General features: G+C 45.0%; 2 protein-coding genes across 2 annotated transcripts in view; both read left to right on the forward strand.

Annotated features, from left to right (window-relative positions):
* On the forward strand, positions 1-14,705 carry LOC146342596 (vomeronasal type-2 receptor 26-like). Its single transcript, XM_084807919.1, has 5 exons — positions 1-36; positions 2,928-3,776; positions 11,478-11,705; positions 13,541-13,616; positions 14,527-14,705. Exons 1-5 carry the CDS (start codon positions 1-3, stop codon positions 14,703-14,705), a joined length of 1,368 nt encoding a protein of 455 aa, XP_084664045.1.
* Positions 11,484-14,712, forward strand: part of LOC146342597 (vomeronasal type-2 receptor 26-like) — an 18,765-nt gene continuing 15,536 nt past the window's right edge. The window contains exon 1 of the mRNA XM_084808613.1: positions 11,484-11,705. The gene's annotated coding sequence lies outside the window, so the exon portion shown is untranslated. The remainder of the gene's footprint in view (positions 11,706-14,712) is intronic.

The following is a 14,712-nucleotide window of genomic DNA, read 5'->3' on the forward strand; positions in this document are numbered from 1 at the left end:
ATGGCCAACATCCTGTCCATCTACAAGATTCCACAGGTAAAATCTGCACATGAGAACAGAATAGTTTAAAGTGGCATTAAGAGTTTGCTTGAATTTTTTTAATTAGGGGTGTGTGTGTGTGTGTGTGTGTGTGCGCGCATGTTTTAATCAATAACGAATGGTTTGAACACAATCAAGACAGAGAACCTGAGATTTTTTAAAAAAATGAATGTGGGGAAAACTAAGATACATCCATCCATCCAGGCAGAGGGCTTTGAGTGACTAGCTCTTAAAATTCAGTGATCGAAACCCTGTGTATTCAATCATGATAGTATTAAATTAGAATTTCCACTTCTTCATTCCAATAGACTCCTCATCTTTAACAGCTATATGGTAGGCAGGTATATCATGGAATTCTCCATGCAGGGAGTAGCTGTACCTATTGAATTTGATTGGTGCAGAGGGACAATAATTTTGTTTGTCTTCATTTTTAATTAAATAATAACAATTACCGAAATCCACAACATTCTTAATCTTCAGGAGAGAAAGAACTCAAGATGTTAAATACTTGAACTTGGGGAAAGGTGAAACAGACAGAGTTGCCTGTTCCTATAGTCACATAATATGTTTGTTTATAACTTTGCTTCCACATGGAACCTTCATCTTTCAGCCATGATCCTCTTCCTCTGGAAGCAGGGGATACACAGAACATTGCATGTGGGCAATATCAATGTTGATATATGCTTTAACTATCCATCTATCCATCGATCTATCATCTGTCTCCACTTGGAAAGCTTATTTTAAGCTTCAGAGTGCAAACTTCTGCATGTCACCCACTCCTAAATGCTAGGAAATGATGAGGCTGGGCCATTAACGGAATGGTGCCTGGGCTGCCAACAGCTGAATTATTATATTATTATTATATCTATTTATATCCCACCTTTTTCCCAATACTGGGACTCAAGGATGGCTTTTGTTGCTTCTTCAGTTGGAGTTAAATTTCAGTAGTGTGAAACCTTTCCTTTGGATGGCTAGGAACACTGCAGCCTTGAAGCCTAGGGTTTCCATATTATATGAACAAGGACTACAAATGAAGAAAGGACATTCACTTAGGGATGGCAGAGAATTCCGCCACGGATCTCGGGGAGGCCGAATGCCAGTGCATTCGGCCCCCTGAAATCTGTGGTGGAATGGCCTGCCCCCCCTGCCCCCCTGCCGCAGATCCCCCCGGGACAAGACTTGCCTGGGGCGGATCTTCCAGGCGGCTGCGGCAGCGGCGGCTGCAGCGGCTGGTCTTCCAACCAGCTGCTCTGGCCGCCATTTGCAGGTTGTTGTTTTTTTACACCCATGTGATAGGCTACGTAAGTTTTTACGTAGCCTAAAATGTCTGGGTAAAAAAAAAAGGCATACACAAATGGTGGCAGCTACGGCCGCTGCCATTTGCATTCCTTATTTTGGGCCATCTTAGTCTACGTAAATAATTACGTCGACTAAGACGGCAAAAATAAGGGGAACGCAAATAGCGTCCACTACGCTATTTGCATTCCCCTTATTTTCGCCGTCTTAATCTATGTAAATATTTATGTAGATTAAGATGTCAAAAATAAGGAACGCAAATGGCGGCGGCCATAGCCGCCGCCATTTGCATACACAGTTTATTTGTTTCCCCCCCCCCCCGAGCCCTCTGCGGCTGGAAATCCGGCTGCAGACAGCTCTGGCCTGGCTGTGCCTGGCCGGCTGCTGAGCCGGCCAAGGAGGATTCTGGGGGGGGGGAGGAACGGAGCGCCCCCCCATCCAGGATTCCGGGGGGAGGGACGGAGCACCTCCCCCCCACCATCAGCATAATCCGCGAACAGGTAAGTGAGTTTTGTACATCCCTACTTTCACTTCAAACAGAACAATTCAAGAAAAAGAAAGGTGAAAGGAAAACTCTCTGGTAGAGTCAATTGTTATTTCAGCCAGCCAGCAAAAGATGGTGGTGACTTAAAGTGAAGGTCATCAAGAGTACAAGACAAGAAGCTGGGATGGCCAAAAAATCAGTCAAGGCAGTGCTGTGCCTAAAGATAATAAGGATGGTGACATTTTTTAAATATTAGGGAAATTCCCTATCCATAGCAGAACCTTCCAGAGCCCCACCCAGGACTTAAGCTGCCATGTCAGAGGCTTCTGAAAGAAGCCTTTCTCATGAGGAGGTCCCTAATCATGAGGAGTCTTTTACTCATGTGGAAAGTTCCTTTGTAAATAGGCACTACATCTCACAGGTGTTCTTCTGGCTTTCCTCTTGACACACTGCCACTCTTGGGGACTAGGAGGTCAGCTACCGCTTATCTCTGGGGTGGATCTCTCTTCCTTTTGTGGCATGGTCCCATGACTAAGGCTCAGAGGACCAGGGGGTGCTGAAGTTCACCAAGATTGACCAAACCCCAATCCATTGCTTGGCTTCCTCTCATTCCCATTCTCGTTTGCAAGCCATTTTTCAGTTCATTCGAAGGGGAAAAGTGTGCATTTCCAAAAAAAAAGAAAGAAAGAAAGAAAGAAAGAAAGAAAGAAAGAAAGAAAGAAAGAGGTGTCTACTTTCCCTCATTGACTTTGGTCTGAAACTGTATTTTTTTGAAAAATGTGCATATCCAAGTGCACATTTTTCAAAATATACATTTTGTATAAATGTGATCACAACTTTGGGAATTTGCAAACATTTCTCAAGAGAATGCATAATTGTTCATTTTTGTGCTCTGGATTGTGAGTGGGACATGTCTGAATGATTTGCAAATTGAAACTGAATTGGCATGCATCCTTACCTGTAATTCCCTTCCCTGAGGGCCTGGACACCTCCTGGTTTTCTGTTGGAAGCTACTCCTTGATGCCACCCATCTCTGGGACCTCTAGTTCTTCCTCTAAAGGAGATTCTTCCAGCGGGGGCATGACACTCCTCTCCTTTTATTCCTTAGCTAATGTATGGCTCTGCTCCACTGACAAATAACAAACTCCAAGCTGTCTTCTTCCACCGGTTGTTTCCAAATGGAACCCTTCAATATATGGGGATTCTCCAGTTGCTGCTGCATTTTGACTGGTCATGGATTGGGGTGATTTATATAGATGGTGACCATGGAGATATGTTTGTACAGAAAGTACTTCCCTTGTTTTCACAGAGAGGTATCTGCTTTGACTTCATAGAACAAATAACCCAATTAACTTTTTTCAGTGAGATGGAAACAATGATGAGAAGTTTAATTGACCTATCTTACCTTGTCAAAAGAAGCATTACCAATGCAGTGATCATGCATGGAGAAATTCAGACAATTCTAATCTTGAGAATTTTGGTAGAGGTTCCAGTATATCATGATAAACCAAGGATAAGTAAAGTCTGGATTATGACAGCCCAAATGGATTTCACATCATTACTTCTTCAGAGAACCTGGGACATAAGCTTCATCCATGGTGCTTTATCCCTTTCAATTCATTCAAAGGAGGTGTTTGGATTCCAGAAATTTCTTCAGAACAGAAACCCAAACTCAGACCAAGAAGACGGCTTCATCAGGGACTTCTGGCAACAGGCGTTTATGTGTTTGTTCCCCAGCTCCAGTTTAGATATACACTCTGAGGAAATCTGCACTGGGGAGGAGAAGCTGGAGACTCTTCCTGGGTCTGTTTTTGAAATGACCATGACTGCCCACAGCTACAGCCTCTACAATGCTGTCAATGTTGTGGCACATGCTTTGCATGACTTCCATTCATCCAAAATCAACCCCAGAGTAGATGGAGGGAGGCAGAAACTTCAAAACCAGCAGCCATGGCAGGTAATGTTCCCAGCAGTTCTAATGCAAGATCTTAGCATATCTGTTGACACATGAGTTCAACCCAGAATATGTAGAAAGCACTTCTGCAAAGAGTAGAATGTTGGCATCGGATTGCTCCTGTTTCAGGGAAGACCATACAATGCTGTATGATCTTCTTCTTCTTCTTCTTCTTCTTCTTCTTCTTCTTCTTCTTCTTCTTCTTCTTCTTCTTCTTCTTCTTCTTCTCCTCCTCCTCCTCCTCCTCCTCCTCCTCCTCCTCCTCCTCCTCCTCTTTCCAGTGTTTTTTCTTCAAGTATATATGGATTCTTCCTCTCTCTGTGTGTGTGTGTGTTTGTATGTGTAGTCCAACCATCTACAAAATGATACAGGAAATCTCAACATAAAGCATCCCCAACAGATTTCTGCCCAGCCTCTGCTTGATGACTCCCATTGACAGCCCATCACCTCTCTAGGTATCTAGTTTCATGGCTGAACTACTCTTCCCACTCAGACCACGTCCTGATAGTCAACCAGAATCTGCACTCCTGTAACTAAAGCCCATTAGATCTAGTCTTGCCCTTCAGAACAATGGAAATCAAGTATTTTCCTTCTTTTGTGTAGCAGTGGCAGCTGTTCAGTTGTCTCAGGAATTATGAATCATAGAATCATAGAATAGTAGGGTTGGAAGGGTCCATCATTGCATTGATGCCATTCCTGCATTGAGCCATCGAGTCCAGCCCCTTGCTCAATGCAGGAATCCAACTAAGAGCATCCCTGACAGATGGTTGTCCAGCCTCATCTTGAATGCCTCCAGTCAGTGTGGGAGAGCCCTCTCCCTAGGATGAGATGGCATCCCTCATTCATCTCTTCCTCAAGCTAAACATACCCACTTCCTTCAGCCTTTTCTCACATAACTTCATATATAGCAGTGAAAATTTCTCCTTCTTTTGAAAATAATTTTGTCAAAAGAATTGAGAAACAATCCTGCATCATTCATGATGCAAGAAGTATTGTCTATGCCTTTGCATTGGCTATGCTTGTCCTCAATGGCATAATCATGTAGTAGTATCTGATTGTCAGTGTAGTATTAAATCATTATAAGATGATATGCGGCTAGGCTTGATAATCCCTGTAATGGAAAGGAACCTACTATATGCTTTATTGCTAGATTTTACGTAATTAAGGCTGCAGTCCTATGGTTCCAGGGAGAGTGTCCAATGGGCCTTTGAACCAACTGAGAGATCTCCCTCTCTGCCTTTGGAGATGCATGCCTGCAGACAAAGGTCTTCTGAGTGGCTGTGAGCTCACCAGGTGCTACTGAGAGCTCCAACTGAATTGGGTGTGTGTGGCCTGAGTACTCCCAACAGCTGTGTGGGCAGGAAGCTTCAGCCTGTTTCCCATCTTCCCCAGATGAGCAGAGCAGAGCAGAGGAAGCTGCTCCAACTGGTCCAGGAACTACAGAAGCAAGCAAGCTCCCAGAGAGTGAGCGATCAGAGTGAGTGAACAGGGGGAGCAAACAGGAGTTGGCCAGGGGAGTTCGGCAGGGGAGGTCAAGGGGAAGGACCCTAACTTTTTTTTTCATTTATTTGTCTTGTAACATTCACTTCCATACCAGTGGGACTCTGTTTTTAACCTCCAGTGAGTAAAGGCCAGGCACAGGCTACTCTAGAAGAATCAGAAAGCTAGACACAAACAGGAAAACAGACTATGGAAGAACAAGACTCTCCAGTGGTGATGACCTGCAAGGTGTGTGCCATGTTTGTTTTCTTGCCTGAGAACAACATGGCCTACATGTGCAACAAGTGCAAGTTGATCACACTGCTGGAAGAAAAAGTAAGAGGACTGGAGCAATGACTGTCGACCCCCCAGGGAATAAGAGAACATGAAGAGTTCTTGGACAGAACATTGGAACTACAGCAGAAAAGTGAAGTACAGGAGCTAGAAGAGCAACAGCAAGCTGAGGCAGAAGAGGGAAATGCTGAGGTGAGGAAAAATGAAGTAGAGGATACTCCTTGGAAAAGGGTGACAGGAGCAGAAGAACTAGAAGCCACTCTGCACCAGTGGAGGCAGTGGAACTAGGGAACCATTTCCAGGTACTTGAGGATGAGACTGGAGGACAGCCTGAAGAAGAAGAATTACAGGGGAACCTGCATGAGAGCAAGCAAGAGACTGGAAGGTCAGTCAAGCAGAGGTGATGAAACCAAGGCCTACAACAACAAGAATAGAAGAGTAGTAGTAGTGGGAGACTCCTTGCTGTGTGGGATCGAAACCCAAGTATGTTGCAAAGACCTGTGGACTCACCAGATATGCTCTCTCCCAGGAGGATGGATTAGAGATGTGACTGAAGGGTTGCCTGCACTCATAAAGCCCAATGACAGGTATCCCTTTCTTGTCGTCCGTGTGGGAACAAATGATACCGCCAAATGGAGCTACGAAGAAATCGCGTCAGACTTTGAAGCTTTGGGAAGAAAACTCAAGAACTGTGGGGGCCAGATAATTTTCTCATCCATCCTTACAGTAGTCAGAAGAGGGATAGAAAGGGAAAGAAAAATACTCCAGGTGAATGACTGGCTACAAAGGTGGTGCCGACGAGAGAGATTTGGATTCTGGGACCACAGGCTATACTTCCTGGAAGATGGACTGTTGGCAAGGGATGGGTTGCACCTCACCAAGGCTGGGAAGAATGCGTTTGGCCACAGCATAAAGAACTTTATCAGGATGGCTTTAAACTGAATCCTACAGGGAAGGGAGATGTAAAGTTGTGGGTAACAATGGACGAAGGCTCATGCCCTGCAACTGAGAGGACAGCTCTAATAGTGCCCAATAACTGTCTTCACAAACATGTAGGAAGAAAGCCAGACCATGAAGCATATGATCTTTGATGTCTCTATACTAATGCACAGAGTATAGGAAACAAATAGAACAAACTTTAACTCTTAATACAGGAGTGAAATTATGACTTGATAGGTGTGACTGAGACTTGGTGGGATGACTCTCATGACTGGAAGACAGCAATTGAAGGATATAACTTGTTCAAAAAGAACAGGAGGAACAGAAAGGGAGGTGAGGATGCACTATATGTGAAAAATACCTCTCTCTGCTAGAGATGTCAGAGAATTTATCCACGAATCTCAGGGAGGCCGAATGCCAGTGCATTCAGCCCCCTGAAATTGGTGGAGAAATGGTCTGCCCCCCCTCCGGACGGGACTTACCTTGTGCGAATGTCCCTGGCGGCGGCGGCGGCTCTGGCGGTAGTGCGGCAGCGGCAGCTGCGGCAGCCAGTCTTCGACCAGCTGCCGCCACCACCATTTCCAAGTTAAAAAAAAAAAGTTATAGGCTATGTAAAGATTTATGTAGCCTATCACAGCTAGATTTTTAAAAAACACCGTGATAGGCTACGTAAATGTTTACGTAGCCTATCACGTCTGAATGAAAAAAAAAAAAACCGCGCATACGCAAATGGCGGTGCCCATGGGCGCCGCCATTTGTGTTCCTTATTTTGGCATGTGTAGTCTACGTAAACATTTATGTAGACTATGGCAAAAATACACTATTTGCGTTCCCCTTTATTTTGGGCCGTCTTAGTCTACGTAAATATTTACGTAGATTAAGACGGCAAAAAATAAGGAACACAAATGGCGGTGACTGTAGCCGCCATTTGCGTATGCAGTTTTTTTTTCCCCCCAGAGCCCTCCGCGGCCGGAAATCCAGCTGTGGACAGCTCTGGCCTGGCTGGGCCTGGCCAGCTGCTCTGCAGAGCTGCCGCGGAGCACAGCCAGCCACGGAGGATTCCGGGGGGGAGGAACGGATCGCCTCCCCCTCTGTTGAGGATTCCAGGGGGAGGGACAGAACGTTTCCCCGCCCTACCATCAACATAATCCACGGCAAGGTAAGTGACTGTCTTTCGTACATCCCTAGGATAAAGTTACAGGAGCTCTGGGGGAAAGCGACCATGTTATACTTGAGTTCTTGGTTCTAAGGGAAGAAAAAGCCGAGTGTAGCCAAACGCATACCCTGGATTTTAGGAAAGCCAATTTTAATAAACCTGGAACAATGATAAGTAAGGTCCCATGGCAAGCAACTCTAATGAGAAAAGGAGTCCAAGATGGGTGGGAGTTTTTAAAAAAGGAAATTCTCAAGGCATAATTACAAACAATTCCAACAAGAAAAAAAGGTGGAAGACAACAGAAGAAGCCAATGTGGCTTCACAAAAAGCTTTGAGATGACCTGAAAACAACAAAAAAAAGTACACATATAGGAAGCGGAGAGAAGGCCAAGTAACAAAGGAAGAGTACAGGCAGGGAGCACAGAATTGCAGGGATGGCGTCAGGAAGGCTAAAGCTGAGAACAAGCTGAGGTTAGCGAGGGATGCTAAAAGCAACAAAAAGCTTTCTTCAGTTACGTGCATAGTAAAAGACAGAGGAAAGAAATGGTGGTTCAGCTATTAAATAAGGAACACAAAATGATAACAGATGACAAAGAAAAGGCAAAGGTGCTCAATTCCTACTTTGGCTCAGTCTTCTCCCAAAAGAGGGTCTATGACCCCCCTGGCAAAGGTGAAGTACAGGCTGAAGGGGCAAGATTGTAGCTTGAGATCGATAGGCATATGGTCAAGGAACACCTCATTACTTTGAATGAGTTCAAATCTCCAGGGCCAGATGAACTGCATCCTAGAGTAATGAAGGAACTGGCAGAAGAACTCTTAGAGCCACTGTCTATTCTCTTTGAGAAATTATGGCGGATGGGTGAAGTGCCAGATGACTGGAGGAGGGCTAATGTTGTCCTGATCTTCAAAAAAGGCTAAAAAAGAGGAACTGGGGAACTCCAGACCAGTCAGTCTGATATCAATCCCTGGGAAAATTCTGGAGCAGATGATAAAGCAATCCATCTGTAACCACCTTGAAAGCAATGCAGTGATTACTCGAAGCCAACATGGATTTGTCAAGAACAAATCCTGCTGGACGAATCTGATCATGTTTTGATCAAGTAATGTCCCTTCTGGACTGTGAAAATACTGTGGACGTAATATACCTCGACTTCATCAAAGCTTTCGACAAAGTGCCCCATGAAACCCTGATGAGCAAACTAGCTCAAAGTGGACTAGATGTAACAATGATCTGGTGGATCCACAGTTGACTACAGAATCAGTCTCAAAGAGTGCTTATCAATGGGATCTTCTCAAACTGGGGAGAGGTGACGAGTGGGTTATGGCAGGGTTCTGTCCTGGGCCCAGTGCTCTTCAACATTCTTATTAATGACTTGGAGGAGGAGGTGCAGGGAATGCTGATCAAATTTGCAGATGACACAAAATTGGGTGGGATAGCTAATACCTTGGAAGACAGAAACAAAATTCAAAGTGATCTTGATAGACTAGAGTGCTGGGCAGAAAACAACATAATGCAATTTAATAGGGAGGAATGCCATGTTCTGCACCTAGGAAAAAGAAACCAAATGCACAGTTGCAAGATGGCAGATACGTGGCCCAACAACACTCCAAGCGAGAAGGATCTTGGAATTGTTGTCAATCACAAGCTGAATATGAGCCAGTCAGTCTGACATCAATCCCTGGGAAAATTCTGGAGCAGATCATAAAGCAATCCATCTGGAAGCACCTTGACAACAATGCCGTGATTACTCGAAGCCAACATGGATTTGTCAAAAACAAGTCCTGCCAGACAAATCTGATCTCATTTTTTGATCAAGTCACCTCCCTTGTAGACCGTGGGAATGCTGTAGACATCATATACCTCGACTTCAGCAAAGCTTTCGACAAAGTGCCCCATGATATCCTGATGAGCAAACTAGCTCAAACTGGGCTAGATGAAACAACGATCATGTGGATCCACAGTTGGCTACAGAATCGGACTCAAAGAGTGCTTATCAATGGGACCTTCTCAAGCTGGGGAGAGGTAACGAGTGGGGTACCGCAGGGCTCAGTCCTGGGCCCAGTGCTCTTCAATATTTTTATTAATGACTTGGAGGAGGAGGTGCAGGGAATGCTGATCAAATTTGCAGATGACACAAAATTGGGAGGGATAGCTAATACTTTGGAAGACAGAAACAAAATTCAAAGTGATCTGGATAGACTGGAGTGCTGGGCAGAAAACAACAGAATGGCATTTAATAGGGACAAATGCCAAGTTCTGCACCTAGGAAAAAGAAACCAAATGCACAGTTACAAGATGGGGGATACGTGGCTCAACCACACTACGAGCGAGAAGGATCTTGGAATTGTCGTCGATCACAAGCTGAATATGAGCCAACAATGTGATGTGGCTGCAAAAAAGGCAAATGCTATTTTGGGCTGCATTCATAGAAGCATCGCTTCCAAATCCCGGGAAGTACTAGTTCCCCTCTACTCAGCACTGGTTAGGCCTCATCTGGAGTACTGTGTCCAGTTCTGGGCACCACACTTTAAGAAGGATGCAGACAAGCTGGAGAGGGTTCAAAGGAGGGCAACAAAGATGATCAGGGGACTGGAAACAAAGCCCTATGAAGAGAGACTGAAAGAACTGGGCATGTTTAGCCTTGAGAAGAGAAGACTGAGGGGAGATATGATAGCACTCTTCAAGTACTTGAAAGGTTGTCACAGAGAAGAAGGCCAGGATCTCTTCTTGATCATCCCAGAGTGCAGGACACGGAATAATGGGCTCAAGTTACAGGAAGCCAGATTCCGACTGAACATCAGGAAAAACTTCCTGAGTGTCAGAGCAATACGGCAATGGAACCAATTACCTGGGGAGGTGGTGGGCTCTCCCACACTGGAGGCCTTCAAGACGAGGCTGGACAGCCATTTGTCAGGGATGCTCTGACTTGGATTCCTGCATTGAGCAGGGGGTTGGACTCAATGGCCTTGTAGGCCCCTTCCAACCCTACTATTCTATGATTCTATGAGCCAACAATGTGATGTGGCTGCAAAAAAGGCCAATGCTATTTTGGGCTGCATTAATAGAAGCATAGCTTCCAAATCCCGGGAAGTACTAGTTCCCCTCTACTCAGCACTGGTTAGGCCTCATCTGGAGTACTGTGTCCAGTTCTGGGCACCGCACTTTACGAAGGATGCAGACAAAGTGGAGAGGGTTCAGAGGAGGGCAACAAAGACGATCAGGGGACTGGAAACGAAGCCCTATGAAGAGAGCCTGAAAGAAATGGGCATGTTTAGCCTTGAGAAGAGAAGACTGAGGGGAGATAGGATAGCACTCTTCAAGTCCTTGAAAGGTTGTCACAGAGAGGAAGGCCAGGATCTCTTTTCAATCGTCTCAGAGTGCAGGACACGGAATAATGGGCTCAAGTTACAGGAAGCCAGTTTCCAGCTGAACATCAGGAGAATACTTCCTGACTATTGGAGCAATATGACAATGGAACCAATTACCTAGGGAGGTGGTGGGCTCTCCCACACTGGAGGCATTCAGGCTGGACAGCCACCTGTCAGGGATGATCTGACTTGGATTCCTGCATTGAGCAGGGGGTTGGACTCTAAGGTCTTGTAGGCCCCTTCCAACCCGACTATTCTATGATTCTACCACTACTACTACTAAACCACCTAGCATTTTAAAATGCTGAATTGCTCATATTACTAGTTTATTAATGCCAATTTTAACATCAATAATGTTTTTAAAAGAGTTCATTAACCACATATATCAAGTCGGAAATATGAGTTTCTAATTGTTTATTTGCATAATGTGCATAATGTTGAATTGTCTTTCTCCCCTTTCAATTTAGCTCCATCGCTTTCTGAGAAGTGTCTCATTTAACAATACTGCTGGTGAAAAGATTTCCTTTAACCAAAATGGGGAACTGGTAGCTGGCTTTGATATTCTCAGTTGGGTCACCTTCCCCAATGACTCCTTTCTTCGAGTGAAAGTTGGAAGCATAGACCCACAGATTCTCCCAGATGATGAGTTCACCATTCATGAGGATGCCATAGTGTGGCCCACCAGGTTCAATCAGGTAGGATTTGTGCACCTTCTGTGGTGTATCCTGTCATTCCCATTGTTCAGATGTGATTCATCTGGAAGTCACTGAATTGCTGTATGATTTCTAACACAAAATAGTCAATTTACAATTTACTGGGTAATTACATTACATTAAAGTTTTTTGGCCTATAGGCTGAAATCTCATTTCTAGTTATTCTGCAGTAATTTCCCTTCAACTTGATATATTCCAAGTATTCATGCTTAGGATCTGTCACTGCCAGTCATCCAAATTATAAGCTTCTATTTGGGGGAGTACAAACGCATATATTTAGCAACTGCTTGTGCCCAAGTCTATCACAGAAGATGGTAGTGATTTCTAAGTCCCCTTTGGCTTGACTTTCAAATTAATTGGCCTTTTTGAACATTCCTATTGAATGTTTGAAAAACCTCATGGTTCATTGGGTTTTGCATGCAGGTGTTAAACTGAGAATTCCCTGGGCACACTCAGAAAGCCCAGTTTGTTCAAACCATGCCCTCCATCCCTTCCAGTCTTTCCAGGGCTAACAGTTGGCAGAAGTGATCATTCCCACAGAAAAGAGATACTGGGTTAGATCTAGTCACAGTTAGAGTAGACCCATGTAACTCAATGGGACAACGCAATGAGAGACTGCTCCTTAATTAGAGGAGAATCATTGAAAAGAAGTATACAAATACAAATGATGATCACGATGATGGTGATTTCCTGTAGGCAATCATAGGGCTTGTACTTAGAAAACGACAATCCATTGGATGTGGTCATTGGGGAAATTGGGGCAAAGTATCATCAATACAGGCATGACACCCAGCTCTGTTTCTCTGTAATGTCTGCATCAGGTGTGCCCATGAACAAGCTGGACCACTGCCTGGGTGCAGTGTTGGTCTGGATGAGGGGGAACCAACTGACATTGAATCATGGGGAAATCGAGGCTCTGTGGGTGTGTGGTTCTTGGGTCTGGGAGTTGGGTGATTTTCCTGTCCTGAAGGGGGTTGCAGTCACCCTATGGGGACAGGTGTGTAGTCTAGGGCTGCTTTTAGAAGTCTAAGTGGCCTTGGTGGCAAAGAGTGCCTATTATCAGCTTCAGCTGGTCCATATAACACATATAACACATATAACAGTATAACAACCATTCTTGCATTGGAATAGCCTGGCCACAGTGATCCATGCACTGGTGACCTCAACACTGGACTATCGTAATGCACTTGAGATTGGTTTGGAACCTGTGGTTAGAGCAAAATGTGGTGGCTAGATGGCTCAGTGAAGCTTCTTTCCAACGCATGTTATATTTCAGACTCCTGTGCTGAAATCTCTATACTGGCAGCCAGTTAGCTACTGAGGCAAGTAAGTTATTATTGCTGAAGGCCCTAAACACCCCAGGACCAGGTTACCTGAGAGAACACCTTTTCCTGTATAGTCCCCTAGGGTCTCTGTGTGGGAGGCCTTGCTTACTGTTCCCCAGCCTAATGAGGCTCATTTTTCCATGATGCAGAGAAGGGCCTTCTCAGTTGTGGTACCCACCATGTGGAATGATCTTTCCATTGAGACAAGACAGGTGTTTCCCCTACCACTCATGTTGGCAGCGACCTGTGGTTATTTTAATGAGATGTAATTGCTTTATCAGTGTTTTATTATTTCAATGATTGGATAGTTCACATTTTATCATTATTATATGTTATAAACTTCTTTCAGATTATTATCAGTATTTTAAATGAAAAGTGGTATAGAAATCCCCTGAAATAAATAACTAATAAATAAAATGATGGGTCAACACTGGGGATGGACGGACTCACCTCCGTCTGGTTCCACCGGGTGCGCTCTGCACCACTGCCTAGCAAGCTGCCATTTTAGCTAAAAACGGTGGTTGGGATTTTCTGGATACCAACGGGTCCAGTAAGTGGCAGCAGCTTGGTGAGCGGGGTCCGGGAGTCCAAGCGGGAGACAGTCCATCAGAGTCCATCCCTGTCTCAGACTCCCACAACATCCCTAGTCATCACTAGCTAAAGACAGGGTTTGTGGTGCCTCCCTGTATTGTCCCCAGGAGTGTAACCAAGTCATTAGAGCAGCCTAGAGATCCGTAATGCTTGCTTAAGTCCATTACTGGTGCAATTCCCATTCTAGTAAGCCTCTGAGCATGTGCAGATGCATCAAAAGGCCGATAACAGTCTTCTTAGATCATTCCTTGCTAATGAGGAGAATGTCTTATCATTGATGAGCCTGAGAAGCAGAGTTTGTTTACCTTAAAGCTGCAGGTGGCTATGCTTGAGAACCAAGTGCAGTTAGTTTGTGCTGAGAATGAATGCTAGGGGCACCTGCTGCTGTTATGCTGCTTATTGCTGACCTGTATTGTATAAAACCCATTGTGCCCAATGGCTTGAGATTCAGAGAAGCTGTCTGATCCAGCCATTGGGTACGCCTGTGTGCTGTGAGTTACTCAATAAAGTCTCCTTGTAAGCAAACCTTTGAGTCTGATTTATCACTATCTTGGCACTTCTAACCTAAGAGTTCAATGCCCACAGCCGGGGCGACACAGTTGGCACAGCGAGCAGGGTGCCAAAGATACTGCTATGTTCAGGTTCAAAGGGAAGGAGGATTGGGGGTGTCAGTGTGTTAAACTGACTCCCAGGCTGGCCACAGGATGGTCTGTGGGGTCCAGCTACAAAGCAATTGGCAGTCCTGAGTGGCTTGAGTGCATGGCCAGAGGTCGAAGAGGACTGCACCCCAGTGGGTCTGGAAACTGCGATAGAATCTCTGCAGCTGGGAAAGTGGTCAGCTAAAGAGAAGCAGCATGCAGGACCTCTACCATGGTTGTTGCTGACAGCTTTAGGAGCTGTTGGGCAGAAGGAGTTAGACTGGAGAGAGGAAACAGCAGAACAGCCCAAGGACGAGCTGAGAAAAGAGCAAGTTCTCAGGCTGGTAATTAGAGAAATGTTGCAGGACAGCTTGGACTCTAATGAGGTGTGGGAGTCGAAGCCGAAAAGCCGAAGAAGTAGCCGTTAGGCCAATA

This window comes from Heloderma suspectum, chromosome 6, assembly GCF_057233095.1.
Source record: "Heloderma suspectum isolate Gila_16-S chromosome 6, 16-S_ref, whole genome shotgun sequence".
NCBI lineage: Eukaryota > Metazoa > Chordata > Lepidosauria > Squamata > Helodermatidae > Heloderma > Heloderma suspectum.

Bases quoted from the DNA above. Each gene is read 5' to 3' on its own strand.
- LOC146342596 (XM_084807919.1), top strand. From the start codon at position 1: ATGGCCAACATCCTGTCCATCTACAAGATTCCACAG. The intron at 37-2,927 runs GTAAAATCTGCA...TTTATTCCTTAG, and splicing joins CCATCTACAAGATTCCACAG to CTAATGTATGGCTCTGCTCC. The intron at 11,706-13,540 runs GTAGGATTTGTG...ACCACTGCCTAG, and splicing joins GGCCCACCAGGTTCAATCAG to CAAGCTGCCATTTTAGCTAA.